At 36.9% G+C, this 15930-nt stretch overlaps 1 protein-coding gene across 1 annotated transcript; it reads left to right on the top strand.

Annotated features, from left to right (window-relative positions):
• Positions 1–2390: 2390 nt before the first annotated feature.
• LOC116500412 (protein FAM240C-like) lies at positions 2391–5238 on the top strand. The gene is made up of 2 exons (XM_032205391.1): positions 2391–2536; positions 5106–5238. Exons 1-2 carry the CDS (start codon positions 2391–2393, stop codon positions 5236–5238), a joined length of 279 nt encoding a protein of 92 aa, XP_032061282.1.
• The last annotated feature ends 10692 nt before the right edge of the window (positions 5239–15930 follow it).

Below are 15930 nucleotides of genomic sequence, written 5' to 3'. Positions count from 1 at the left end.
GCTTGCACTCGGCTTCTGTGGCAACAGTATAATTATCTGGAGTGTCAAGTGGACAGCTGCTACTGATAGAAGATCCTTCAAATGGTGAAAAGACCCAAGTGACCTGCTAGTCTAGGAATGATGAAATAATCATATTCCATCACTCACTGTAACTACTTATTACCAGAGCATTTATTGTAACATTTTCAAAGCCTATAGAATTAAGGTGCATATAGGGCATGTTCCAATATGTCCATGACATTCTGCAAGATCAAACGTTAAATAATATTGTTATTCTAGTGCCTCAGATTGAGCTAAAAGATCATTAAAAGATTACCTGCATTCTCACATCACTTATATACAAAATACTTTTAGGAATTGGTGCTAGTAAATCTGCTGTAACCATAGCCATATAATGCTATATCTCACTGTGCTACATCATTCCCAGTCCACAGCAGAGGAAACATAAGAAAACTGCTGTTTTCCTTAGATGAAAATATCTGACTGGTTTGGTGATATTACTTCTCTTGCTGACCTTGCAGTGACCACTAACATAACCATTCAAGCATACCTGATGCTTCATCCATTAGAAGATTATGTTATATATACTAACCAATCCACACTAAAATTTTACTGTGCTATGTTTAAGCAACCAGAATTATCTGTGGAAAAAAAAAAAAAATAATAAATAAATAAATAAATAAATAAAATATATATATATATATACACACACACATGTATATACTGCAGCTGGAAGCTGCAGAGATTTTTCTTTTTGTTAAGCAAGTTTTTCAATGTGGTTAGACTTAGGACCAAGTTTGTAGAAATTATTTGTTTTTATTTATCTTTCTTTAAAAAAAAAAAAATGTTTTAATGGATATTAAGCCAAATCTAAATATCTAGTCTAGGAATACCCCAAGAACTCAACTTTGTGCCCTTTTAGAACATCAGGAGTTTAAGTACGGTATTTGGTAGGAAGACCTTGCACAATACTGCTGTGATTGTTTTGTGTCTGACACTCTCTCTAATCTTCTGTTTACAACATGGGACAAATCAAAGGTTTACTCACATTGGCCTACAGTAGCATAGTCTTCTTAATACTTCATATTAATACTTCATAAGTATACTTCATATAGTATGGCAATATCTGCTGAGCAAATTGTCCAGTACATATCAGAGTCTATAAGGCAACAATTCATCAGCTAATGCTAGTGACAGTAGAATATAGATAAATGTAGAGAACCAAAGGGATTCCATAGCAATCCCCAAATTATGTACTGATCTAGTTATAGAAAACTTAGGAGCATGTTTTGTTTCTTTCTTCCACCCTCCCACTTTCTGGAGGGAGTTATAGCAGGAGAGTGATGCATTGGCAGGGGGGTTGGACCCAAAGATCTCTTGAGGTCCCTTCCAACCCCTACGGTTCTGTGATTCAGTGATTCTGTGAGATTGTGCTTCCTGCTTGGGGTAGAAGAATAAGAAGTTGTTGGTACCTCATATAATTTCCTACCAAAGAAATATTTGGCCAACAACAAGTATAACATATGATACAACTTTTCTGATAATTTCCTTTGGGAGTATGCAACAGACCTTAACCTTTCAAAGAACCATTAAGATTTGAAAACCAGTGCATGTTTGTTCATACCAGCAAGCATCTAATATATTTGAACATTTTAAAACCATCTACTTTTGAATACTACATGTTTAGCAAGGAAAAGAATCCCCTCACTTCTGCCCTTTTTCTCATATACTGGAGAAATTCAACCCTACATTCTAACAAGCTCTACTTTTAGTAGTATTTAAATTTAAATTTTGATAAATTAAAGAACAAGCCCATAACAAGCTCCCTAGAGCTTTGTACTTTGTATGCTTCGACTTCAGATTCATAATTTCCAGGCATATATTGTGTTTGATATCATTTGAAGTAGTAATAGTAGTAATAATTTAATAAATAATTTAATAGTAGTAATCATTTAAGTGCAAAGTATTTCCCTTGGATAACAACCATCTATGATCTCTTTTAAAACTACAGGAGACAGAAAAAGAGAAAACCCTTCACAACAGCTCATCTAAACTTCACTCACTATATTTGAAAGTATTTTTCCCAAGTTCTTGCAAAACCATTTAAAATCTCTCACGTATTAAGCTTTCCACAATATTCCAGAAAACTGCCATGTGTAGTCTTTGCTCAGTACCAAAAAATAGGTATGGCATTTAACTAACACCCAAGGACTGTTTCAATGCATGAAAATTTTGCAACAAGGCAGAGTAAACATGGGCTATCTATACTCTTTAGACAACATACTTTATTTTAAAAGCCCTTCATGGGAAAGAAATTGCAAGGGGCTAAGCAAAATAGTGTCTTCCTCAGGTTCAGCTCCTGATTTGACATCCAAATTGTTTTTCAGATAATGAACAAGCATACCAACTTTGGACGCCACAAGATAGGTGGTCATGATGCAGAAGGACTGAAGAACTTCTGGGAGAAAGTCATCCAAGAGCATACCAGACAACGAGAAGGTGAAGAACTTAGGTTAAGGAAAAGTGCACTGAACAAGTAAGAGGTATTTTTTAATTTTTGGCCAAGAGAGCAGTCATATCATCACGTGTTTAAAAAAAAAAAAAAAAAAAAAGTAACCCATTATTGTAGTGCTTTATTCATAGCACAGATTGTGTTCTGGGTCTTTGGCACTTTTCCTCTCACAGCTGCTTGTCTCATATTTCCATGGCTCTTCTGCATGGAAACTCAGACACCTCTCACCCCTGAACCCCATGAACATTCTTTAAAGGCCTTGGAGCATAGCCACATAAAAATAAAGCACCTTGGCAGTATGGTCTGTGACAGCTAGAACATATCAGGATTTTTACCTGGAACTGGTACAGCTTCAGTAAATAAATAAGATTGTATCACATTAAAGCAATAGTTAAACCACCCATTTAATGTGTAGCATAAACAGATCCATAGCACCTTTATCGTATTTGACAGTCTTTTACATCATATAAGCCCAAAGCTAGAAATGGTACAATAAGGTTTGTCTATTCCATGAAACACATCTCATAAATATTCCTGCTCTAAAACAGCAAATAAATAAGTAAACAAAATAAAAAAGGCTATTAAGTTTTTAAATTTTATTTTGCGAAAACAGTATAAAACCACAACCACCCCCAGAAGAAGCTGCGGCTGTAGTATAAATACTCCACTCAGGTGTAGTAGATTGCCTCAAATATTTCCTAACCTTTCGCACCTCAGAAATTTGAATTAGGGCCTCCGACACACCAGGTGAATCCCCTGAATAATGGACAGTGCAGCAGAATAAGAAATGTATGTCCCTCTTGTGTTTTTCTTATGGGATTTTCTCCCGAAGTTGGCAAAGTCTTTCCTGCATAAGTTTCTTCAAAACTGGCACATTCATATAAATTAACTTGATTTCAAAGAACAAGTATGTACTTGAAAAGGACTGAATCTTTTTAAAAAATCCAGATACTGTGACCCTGGCACCTAAGGAGGAAGCTATTGTCATCATCTTAAAGATGAGGAAATCAATACCTAAGTACACCATGTGTTCCATTATCATCAGATGTGGACAGGCCTGTTCTCAGTATCCTACTCCAGCTGGTCAGTAATATTTCCAAACCCAAATAATAAAGCTGTTGGAAAGAAAAGCCATGAAAATGTTCTGCTGCACTGAAAATCTTTGTCACTATGGCTTCAAAAACAAAAACAAGCAAAAACCCCCCACTGCCACAAGGAGACATCACAAAGAAATTCCAGTTATGGTTGTGTCAATAATATTTTTAATTCCACAAAATTATAAATGTTACAATTTTTTACATGATCCTGTCTGAATGAAAAAAAAAAAAATGCAGCAAAAGAATTTTGAAGAGGTCTTAATTACTTCAGGTAATTAATAGACACAAGCAAGTTCCTTCAAGGTCACAAGCCCAAGCAGTTCACAAGTGTTCCCTAATTTAAAAAAAAAAGGTACATTCAGTAGGTAAGAGACACTGTCATTACAAAATATACAGGTTCACTACCCCATGTAAGTGGCACCTGGGAGAATTAAACAGCTCTTAATAGGCAGGTGCTCCCTCTGTGACACCTAGGCTGGTAGTTAACAAGAAACAGCAGTGTTTTGAATGGCAAACATTTACTAACTAATTGCACTGCTTTTTGAGGCTTAACTATACTAATGAGAGAATAGTGAAGTCAAGACAGGGCAGACCAAATGGGAAAAGTTTAAAACACAATCTGCAGTCAAACTCAGAAGCCAGACAAATGCAAGCATCCATGTGAAACAGCTAATGCTAAGTTATTCTCAGACAAAATCGTTAGCTGCTGTTCTTTTTAATACATTAAATGTAATATATAAATACATATATATATATATAACAAACAAGCAAAAACAACATATATTCCATGATGCATTTGGCATTACCATATGACATCTAATCCTATAGCATTGCTGGGTCAGGTGCTCCCTAATGCCGTTTCCTTGGAAAATGACCCTACCAACCATATCTTGTAGTAGTCCCTGGTGATCTTCTCTTCTCTCTGTACTAAACTTATGCCTTGCAGCTATGCAGCTTCTCTTGCATGTGACATCAATTCCTTTCATTAAACACATACAAGGTTTGCAGAGATTTTGGATTCCAAATGTCTATATCTTCTCCTTTTTTATTTTGTTTTGTTGTTGTTGTTGTTTCAAAGTAAAGCCAAATAGACATATTTCATTTCCTGCTTGCTCTTCTCTAGAGCATTATACAGTAAATTTGCAGTGAGGACATTAATTGTAATTTTTAATCTCTACATTAAATGACCTTATCAGAAAGACAGCGTAGCTTTGAGAATACCCCAGAGAAAAAACAGCCCTTCACACTGACAGTGTTTCAGCAGTTGTTTGACTCATTAGGAATCCAGCAATGTCACCCACTGATACCATCAGTGCTATCTCTTTCTTCCCTGCATTCCCAATCTGGTAAGCTGGAGAGATGTGTAGATGGTAAATAAATATGGGACAAGTGCTGTGGTGATGAAAGAGGGGAAAGATTCAACCCTGCTGAAAAGCTTTGGATGTATTTGAAAGATTTGGCTTGGTGCTTGCTGAGCACTTGTCCTCTCTTTGCAGGCTTCGCCATGAGTGGACTGAGAGGCTGGAAGGCCGAGCAAAACAGGTCCAGGCGCACATGAAAAAGCAGAAAGAGCAGATGACGTTGCTGTCTATTGAGGCTCTCCCCTCACCAGATAAAACAGTTGCTTAAGGTTACTGTGAAAATACAAAAAGCCCTGGGCTTGACTCTGACCTTCTGCATGCCCCTATTAACCAGTTACATTGCTGAACAAGCAACAGCTCAGACTTTGGTACTTTTCCAGACCAGTTATTAGAGCTACTAGTAAAGTCCTACATAAATTCAGTGCAAGAATAAGGCCACAGTATCTCTTGAATACTATGGAGGGAGAGATGAGAAGCACTAATCTGTAAGCCCACATGATATATTATTACCCCAAAGTAGGATGACTTTATTATGTAACTGCATTTTCAAATGACAACAAACATATTTCTCAGAAAGAGTATCTCTTGTTTAATAGGTATAATACATTCAGTTTGCTGCAAGTAAAGTTGTACATTTCCATTTACAGAGCTCTCAGACTGGCTTAATGCAGGTGTCATCTGCCTTGCCTGTCTTGAGCCACAGCAAAGCAGGTTAAAGATTAGTCTGGTCAGCTGGACAAAAGAGGAAATACATTTTTAAATGGAATCAGGAAAAAGAAGGGATGAGGGTTTTGTGATCAATGTATAGGAGAGTTTCCAGATCTGAATCATTAATTGAAAAGAGGTAAAGCTTTTTTCTTTGGTGCATAGATATGAAAAAGACTACCGACATTATCATGAACTAGTTTGAGAGATGTCTGAGTAAGTGGGTAGGTAAGAGAGTTTGAAACAGAAGGCAGTTCATCACAACAACACAGAAATGTTCTGCAAGGTATTGTTTGCCATACCTGGTTTGCACTAATCTAAATACTTGCTGCATTGCTTCTCCTTCTAGGTCAGGTGAAATACAGCAAGTACTAACTAAACATAGGATAATAACAGTGTGCTCTGTTTACTTGTGAGTCTATGTATGTAAATACCAAAACATCCCTTGGATGAAAACATTTACTTCTTAACTCTTTATTCTTTGATGCAGTTATATGTCTGAACTATTTTTCTATAACAATATTGATCTAGGTGAAATTATAACCTTTCATCATTGTATACAATGAACAAGTAGGTATGAATTCATTTGATAAATTCTAAAACAAAGCAAAAATTGAACCTTTTTGACCTCATGGAAATGTTATTTTTATCCCTTTAAGACAATATTTCATTAAAACACAGAGTTTTACAGTCTGTTCCCACTTTTACATAGCGACATTCTCCCATAGAAAAAAGAGTACTTTAACACACACACACACAAAAAAAAAAAAAAAAAAAAAAAAGCTATTTGATAAAGAATAAAAACAATTAAAAACTTCTGCAAAGTTTTTTTGTTTGTTTGTTTGTTTGTTTGTTTGTTTTTGTTTTTGTCTTCTTTGTCTATTGGAAGCTGAATAGAATGCAAAATCAGTTTGTTTGTTTTCATAAAACGTAGCCCAAAAAGAAACAATAAATGCTGGACAATAATAAAGTCTGTGTAGCTGCTTTTGGCATTGTGGGCTCATCTCCTGCTATGTTCATTTATTTCTGACAAATTGTATAAAAAGTTCTTTTACTGTGACACAAAGTAAACATTATCTCTGGTGAAGAAGATCAAACGGGACCTGAACCTGCTGCCACATACATCAAAAACACATTACTTTGCTGTTCTGCAGTGGTAGCTAAAGGACATAGACAGCGCCTATTGAAATGAAGAAGGACTAGAACTGCTCCCCCCAGCCTCTAATGACTGTTTCATAACATTGTGATGCCACCTGTAGTAGTGCAGCTTACCCCCACTTTATGCCAGGGTGACAAGAGAAGAAAGTCCAAGCAAAGAAGACCCATAAGCATTTGTTCTTCTTTTACATTTAAAATCAACATTTTTAATTGTCAGGAACACTTTCATGGCAACATATCACATTACTTATGAAGTGATCACTGATTTTATACAAGGTACGGGAAAAAGACCACATAAGCAGATGCAGTCCCCAGGAAGTAATTTTCAGTGCTCCCCAGTGGATACCCAAGAACCATGCTGGCTCCTTGAGCAAGAGTTTTTTCATCCACAACTCTGAGGGGGTTGAAGGATGTGTGAAATCACTTCCGCTGCAAGCAGGTGGCATCATACTGATTTTATCATCACACTGAGTGTCACAGGCATTGTTTATCTCAACAAGCACATGCAATATTTTCTGTTGTGAATGGACTTCAGATAAATCCACTGCAGGGGCACAGTGTATACATAACAAGTGTGGAAGAGTAAAATCCTCCCACTCTTAGTCAAAAATAACTGTCTGTGAATTGTTCAAATGTGTATGCATTAATCATGCTTACTTATTCTCACATGTATTTCACATAACAGCAGTGCCCTGAACTCTCCATGGTATAGTATATCAGATGTTTTTCCTTCCCAGAAACAAGTGGTGATCATCCATTTTCACTGGTAGTGCACATGTAGCCAGACTGATAAAATAAACAAGTACTGGAAATAATAAAGTCTATCAGCCAGATGTAGGCAGTATGTTGCTTGCTAATTGCAAAACTAAAGACAAACAGTAAGGTGAAGGGTAGTGTTTTGTCCTTTTGTTTTAGTTACTAAACTGAGAAAATTCATGCATGAACTTAGGTGAATTTAGGTGAATTTAGATGTGCCTGAAAATACAAAACAAATCTTAAAAAAAAAATAAAACAAAAAACAAACAATCAAACAAACAAACAAACAAAAAACAGTGAATTCAACTTGAATCATTACATTTAATAAAACATCTGTCACATGTGTTTTTCCTCCTTTGTCCCTGTCTCCTCCTTTTACCAGTGGGGAAAAAAAAAATGGAGACACAAATGAAAATTTAGATTATATTAGCTACATTAAGAAAACTGACTAGCTATTTGAGAATAAAAAACAATTATCCAAATATTTTTTCCTTAGAGTTTATTAATTTTCCCATTGGAAACAGATTTCAAACCGAGTATCAGCTAGTCTGCATAATCCATGTCACCCTCAGCCTCCTCTAGCAAAATATTGGTCCCTCTTGCATCTGCATATAATCTAGCCCAGCAGTTGCCTAAGCCAGTAAAAAATAACTAAAATTGTATAGGTCAGAGGCTAATGTTTTTGATCATGGGACTTAAACAGTATGACTGATGATGCAATAGCTGTGGATCATGTCTATGAAGCAATGCCCCGAAACTGGCATACTGATGTCAGCTGCAGAACACCGGGTAGAATGCCCAGATTTATGTGCATGGCAGATAATGTAGACACACTACACTCATTCACATGGTTGCTATTAAGCACTGTGTCTGATCCAGGAACCAGTGACTAATGCATGAGAGACAGTAAGCATTGCTTTCTTAAATTGCCTCCGAGCTGTGACTTGCTCAAACCCAGTCGGTCAAAAAGGTGATTTTAAACCACACTCAGCTACAGCCTGTCTTTGTTTGGATACTACAGAGAAGCACTCACATAATCAGATACAGATGGGATGTGCTAAAGAAACAACACTTCAACCCCTGTCAGCTGCTACACTTAAGTTAGCACTTTAATTCAGAGCCCTTCTTAAGCAGACCCCCTGATTTTCTGTACTTATCACATGCTCATTTGGGTCACAGAGCACATTTAAGGCATGTGGACCAGATTTCTTTCAGAGGAAGCTAAGCCAGACCAGAAGTCATGCTCCAAGTGCACACCAAAGGACCCTAACCTCTGGACCTCAGAAAAGCACTATTTCTTCAGTTTTGAGGCACCCATGCAGTGGCTGTATATATGGTCTGGTGAATTAGATTAGATAGAGTGTGATGTAAAACCCTGAACCATGCTTAATTTAATACAAGAACCTCGGCAGCAGTCACTTTGATCTACTGAGCTGCTTGCTCTTATAGATAAGACTACCCAGCAAAAACAACAGAGATGGAATCAAAGTACACTTACATGTTGTGTGCAGATCCAAAGGTGGACCTTAACAGATGCAATGACTTTTCTCAGGAGTGATCATTTAATTATACAACCATTCAGACGTGCTAGCATGCCCAACTATACAGAGTTTAGCTGAACTACTGATGCTGGGTGTTGGAACAGAGAGTTAACGCACACTGCTATAAAACTTAACATAGATCCAGCATCTGAACCATAAAACTGCTATGTGTGGCTCAGTTCTACAGTTAAACATGGAATAGGAATATGAGGATAATTACCAATTTCCTAGCCCAAATGTTCTTCCTAATTACAAACTAGCTGTGTCCTGAGGGATGCTGTTCTCTACCGTGCCTATTAAATAGTACTTGACTGGGGCTTCACTGACATAGTGTGAATAAGGAATAGTAAATCACATAAAACTTGTGCATTAAAATACTTCCGGATTGAAAAGGGCATCTGTAGATAAATTAGGATGAAACAAAGAGTAGTTCTATAATATACTTTACTTCCAGAGCACAATTCTCTTTATGAATTAAGCATTACTATGCTATTTATTTCTTACAGAGAAAGACAGGAGTTATCCATGGTGTTACACATTTGAGACAAAACTGCACACCAGCATTCAGTAGTGAGGACTGACAATGCACAAATCTACTTATTTTTCCTATTGCCCATCTATTTTAGCTGTGTATGTTTTTCTGTCTGTTCCCAGACAATTTTTTTCATTATTATTTAGTGACCACAGTTTCAAACATAGTTCATGCTAAGGTGGACAGAAATAAGGGAAAATTGCAGCCCCAAAAATGACGGTCTGACAAACAGCTTGAGAAGGGCTATATTACCAGTGAAGCCAAACGTAACAATAGGTTGCTATGTACTGCCTCTATAATTAAAGGTATTTGTCTCAAATGTCATTGCTTAAATGAATTAACAATTTCCTGCTAGTGACTACTGAAATGTGAGAGGCTACTGGCCCAGTCTTTACCGGTTACTCAGTGCCAGTTATCAGCTTCAATGAGTCTACTCACAGTGGTGTGACCTCAGAGGTTCACAGTCAGGGTCACTATTTTTTCCACAGTAAACAGCAGCAGCAGCAGGGAGAATTATAATTTCAAACAACGGTAGTAATAAAATAACCATCTGACAATAATGACAATGAGGCAAAAAGATAAAATAGGAAATCTGAAAGATAATATTCAGTTTAGCTAGCTACACAAATTGACCAATTCTGTAAAGATTTTTGTTTCATTTCCACTACATTTGTATTTCATATCCAACATGAATATTGGTGCCATGTGACCAGAATTTCAGTTACCAATATATGTTCACAGTTCAACTATGGGGATCAGTCAAAACAAAATGAATCAAAACAAAATGTTTTAATTCTATTAGGTTTAATATCTAACACAAAGGAAACATATCTGCAACATATAAAAACTCTGTCTGCAGTTGTTTATTTGGAAATAAGCAGGAGAAAGGTTTTTTTTTTCTTTTTTTTTCCTAAGAGTTCTTGATAACATTAATGTTATTTTTCTCCCTCTAATGCATTATTCTGGTTAACAATTGCATTACTATTGTTAAGAGTGTGAAACTCCAATAAAGGCCATGAGTATAATTAGGCAAGGAAAACACAAAATTACTGGAGTGACCAACAGATGTATTACAAAAAAAATAAAATAAAATAATAAATAAAATAAAATAAAATAAAATAAAATAAAATAAAATAAAATAAAATAAAATAAAATAAAATAAAATAAAATAAAATAAAATAAAATAAAATAAAATAAAAAATAAAAAAACAACAAATATATTTACCCTGATGTCTTAACGTTAGTGTTTTCATGGTGATGTTTATTCCACTGCAACTTCTCTTACAGAAATGCATTCTGTAAGATTTGTATTGATGCCTTTATATGTATTCTAATAAGTGAAAACAAACCAATCCAGTTGTCCATTTTTACACATAAAAAGCTCCAAATAACAATGCTTTCTCATTAGTTACTGGGTATTTTTGCAATGGAGTTCTTGTTAGGGCTTAGTTAATGATAAAGTGCTAACTAATGAATTGATACTTTGCAGCTTTTGGACAGTACACAAGTTTACAGATTTTGTTGATACTGCCTTAATCATTAAATGTGTATCCGTAATAACAATACTAACAGCCACTGAAAATAAGCCCTGCAAGCAGTAAGGGCAGCCTAATCTAAAATATCAGAAACAGCAGTTATTATCCACCATCTCAAATGAACACTTAATAACCTGGAACTAAATCCCTTCAGGCTCCATTTATGATATGTACACACTTCTGCTGCAGTGATGACAAATACTGCATTTTCCCAGAACTAATGACCCCTCTATAATATGTACGAGGGCTGACAATTATGTGGAATGAGTCTGTCAACAAACTAACAGAGTGCAGCCATGTTTGAAAAGTTTTATGCCTAAACCACAGGCAAATTTCAGTACTTCCAACCCCTAATAAACCCCTCTGGAGCCATACTGCAATTCTGTAACATGTTCCTGGTCAAAGGAGTCTCTGTATGTGCTTTGCTTATTTGGCTTGGTTACCTTTGGTTATTATATATAATTAGGAGCAACATATAAAAGTAATTAATACGTGACACTTCACTGTGTTCTGACAAAATACAACTGTCTCATGGGATGTTTTATTGCTCTAGTTGGTGGATGCACTAAAGAATGTTCTCTGTATCTCAAAACCAAAAATTATTTTATTCCAAGGCACATCTCAAGATTTCAGTGTCGGCAAGGGCGTATCTTACAGGTTTATTCCAGGGATTTTGAGAGCAGTCAGTTAACATATTGCCACAAAGATTAAAGATGCAGAAAATAAGTATACCTTCACCTACATTAGCTGTTGTATTTATAGTTTAACTTGGGTCCTGCTGTTGCATGCCCTAGAATCATGGTGGGGGGGGATGGAAGGGTGGGTGGTGGTTGTGGGGGGTGTCAGAAAGCTATGGTGATGAGACTGACATCTCCCCCAGGAAGCAAGTTTTGAAAAGTATAAAACTGAATAACCCAAATCCTGCTAGATTTGAACTATTGTTTTCAACAAAAGCCAGCAAATTTGAACATGTACACTGCCTCGTTCCATTAGTGCCACTTTCTATTTCAGGTATTCTCTTACCTGGAATTTCTGGCACGCACTTATAAGGGCTCCCATTCAAGTGCAAATTCTCCTGGCTGCCAGTCTTCGACGCACATTAGTGAAGTCTGCTATTCCTGTCGACACGTAGGAAACAAGAATTCACAGCTAGGCAGCAGAATTTTTGAACAGAGAAGCTTTATTTAAGTCGTCAAAAGAAAATAGTAAAATTTGAATTGGGGAAAATATGGCCTGCTAGTGTGAATTCTCATCATTATGACAGGCTTTTTGAGCTTTGCTCTGATCTGGCATGTAATTACTATGTATTCCTGATCTGAAAACTGTATCCCTAAGCATCACAGCAATTCCTGACTCACACATACAAGCTTCATAACAACAAACTAGTAGAAAACCTTGTCTCAGAAAATTAATTCTTAACTACTGAAAACAAATAGAAATAAAAGCAATCAGTTATGCTTCAAATTGCTCCAGGTTAATATGTCAATGAAAAGGTATACTGAGATAAACACATATATGTGGATTTTATCCGTGTGAAATATATTTTTTCTAGCAATATCCTTAGCAACATTACAAAGCTTGATATATTTAATTAGTTATAAGAGAAGGAATGAAAGCCTTACACACAGAGAACTGGAACTTCAGTTAAAAATATATGTTGTTTTCTTTCCAAATAGTACATCTAGACTCTATAGCCTACATGCTTCAGCAATTCCTCCCTCAAGTTTAGGGATATCTGTTCTTAATTCCCCATCTCCAATCTGGATGCAGCATAGACACACTGCTGTCTCCTGGTTGCTTAATATTTTGTGTTCTGCACAATTTCACCTGGCTGTTTGCCAGCCATAAGAGGAATACATCAGAATGGAAAACCATGCTTGGGATGTAAAACACTGACCCAGCACATCTCACTAGCAGCCTCAGGCACACAGGTTCTTGGAAGCTGTCAGCACAAAATCAAGCTGCTTCCAGAAGAAAAGATTTTTGTTGTTGCTCCTGTTGCTTTTGTTTGGCATGTGTGTGTGTGTCATTGTTTTGTTGTTGTACTTGTTGTTGTTCTTGTTGTTGTTGTTGTGTTTGCTTTTATGTTGTTGGTTGTTTGGGTTTGGTTTGGTTTGGTTTCTACCAGAGGAGCAGTGTCCAAGAAGGAACATCTAAGTCCCCATGATGGTATTGGCAAGCTGAGCCTCTGATCTCCCAACTGGGGACCAAGTTTAGCTTTTTTCTCCACAATGTGTTTCACAAACCTCTGCCTGTGTTACTAAGATGGTTTCTTCTATCTTCTCCAAGAAACAAAGAGACGTGCAGATCTGTGCAAGAAAGTCATGCAGGCAGGATGGCCACCCAGGGCAACTTTCTTCTCAACTGCCATCACACCAACAGGGATAAGAGCCAAAGTGACAAGAAGCTCTTGTTCAACCCCACTTTTCACAGCCTTCCCCAGCTACTTAAAGCTGCCTTTCAGACATTAGCAACAGCCTGCTAGGATTATGAGAGACAATGTGGAAGCATTCTCTGAGGATAAGAATCTAGACATACCTTGATTTTTTATATTTTTCTATATCTAGATATACACTGACCCTGAAACTGCATGTGATAGAAACTGTTTGAAAACTGCTGGCTGTTCTCATGTAGTCCCCAGTGCAACCAGCTGTAGCAGCAAGGTAGTCACAGCACAAACCCCAAACAGAGCTCGCTAGGCAAAGTTTCTCTTTGGTTTTCCCATGCATCTCTGTGACAAGAAGAGGAATATATAAGCAAGAGAGGAAGGGAAAGTGAGAAATGAAAGGATGCCAACAGTGCCAGGATACAGTGGAAAGCAGAATAACAGAGCCAGATAGAAAATCAATCAATCAAACAAACAACAGTAACAAAAAAGCTTTTAAACCACTTTTGTATATTTTGCTAGGCAAACAAAAGACCGTTCTAACAAAAAATTTGAACACATTCTTTGAAGTCTGCTTTCTCAGGTGGCTTTTTTCCCACATTAGGATTTCTCGGAATTTTCTGCAGAGTTCTCATTAAACTCACACTAATTTTTAACCTGAACAGCACAGAAAAACACCCACAGCCATTATACAGTACAGTCAGTCCTTGGCATTCAAATCTCACGGAATAACCTTCCTGAAATTCACAATACTTTCAAAAACATCAAGAGATCATTAAAAATGAGTTCCTACTGTTCTGCAGTTTCAAGCTGTTGGGCCTTTTCCTACAGCTCTGCAGGTTTCAATCACATCTTGCATCTTAAGTCCCCAAACAGCCTTAAAACATTACTTTAAATCTGTCTTCAGTCTCTTGAGCTATAGAGTCTTTTATTAAAAGAGGTCCAAACATCCTGCTATCTGAGATACAATCTTAAGAGCTGTCAGTGTTGATTGTAAGTTAAAATAGATGAAATATTGCACTGCAAACAAACTATGGCAAAAGGTTATTTTTTCCCTGGCCCAAAAGCAAAGTGCTTTGTAGGACAGAGAGAGGCTTGCACTTGTTCCATCCTCTTGAGCTCACTTTCAGGGCAAATATATACAGAACAATTCAGCCAATGTGACAATTCACTGCTGCTAGAAGGGCCAGTTCTCCTTCCTGTTCTGCTGGTGCCCAGTCCTGCCTCTCCCACCCTACACCAGCCTCACAAAGGTGTCTGACAAGCACTGGAATGGGCACAACGAAATGTCATGTAAGTGAAATTGGGAGTGGAGCTGCAGTGGGGAGGAGTTACACAACGTGTCTTCATATTCAGATTGCCCAATGACACACATCACCACAGACATTAAATATGCTGCACCCACACCGCTCTATCACATTGCATATGTAATAAATGTGTGTGCCCAAAATCATTTGGACTCAACAGTTTTCAACATCTAAGGCTATATCTAGAAGGTTCACCCACACCTTTGCTCTCTTTAGCCTTGAGTATTGTATACAGTATGTCTGGATATTCTGGAAGCTGCCCTGGCAGATTGAATCATTACAGAATATAGCTTCCTGCTTCTTGTTTAAATAGGAGTAATAGTGAATTTACAGCCCCATGCTTTTTCCAAGGTAAGGACTTTATCTGATTCATGTGACCTGAGGATAATCAGTCATCTTTTAGCTAACCTTTTCCTGATGTAGTTCTGACAAGTCTTTGAAGGTTGGCTGGGAAGTCCTTGCTCTTGTGGGATTCAAGTTGCACCTGATTCTACGAGCAGAGAAAATCCAACAAGTTCATAATGAATCTCAATCAATCAGGTATGCCTTCTTCATCAAACAGCAGGAATGGTTGAGTGTTTGAATCTCTTCTTCATTGGTAGTTTCTCAGAGTCCCATGCTAATGACCTTCAAGTCACACTACAAGACAAACATCTTAGTCACCTAGCAAAGCAAAGGTGTCACAGAAATTAGTAAAATAATAATTCACTGTCTATGGAGTTAGTGAGAGTATGCAAAGAGAGAGAAAGAGTCATTTTCAGCAGCTTTGTGTCTCCTCTAGATAAAATTCCAAAGATAGTTTTAGATCCAATTTACAAGGAATTGAGATTTCAATAAAATTTACATCAAGGGAATAAGTAAAAGCAGAAAGTTATTCAGATAGAGCTAAAAGAGAAAATGGGATGGAGGGTACTGACAACAGTTAACATTTCTTTGTCTCCAAAGAGAGGAAGCATCTATAAAACATGCAGCTTATTAATTCTCAAAGGGGAAAAAAATTTAACACAATACATTTCATTTCGCAAAACTCAGGAGGCTCT

Source organism: Aythya fuligula, chromosome Z, assembly GCF_009819795.1.
Source record: "Aythya fuligula isolate bAytFul2 chromosome Z, bAytFul2.pri, whole genome shotgun sequence".
Classification (NCBI taxonomy): Eukaryota; Metazoa; Chordata; class Aves; order Anseriformes; family Anatidae; genus Aythya; species Aythya fuligula.
The sequence above is the reverse complement of the archived record's forward strand: the minus strand, read 5'-3'. Positions and strand labels throughout refer to the sequence as shown.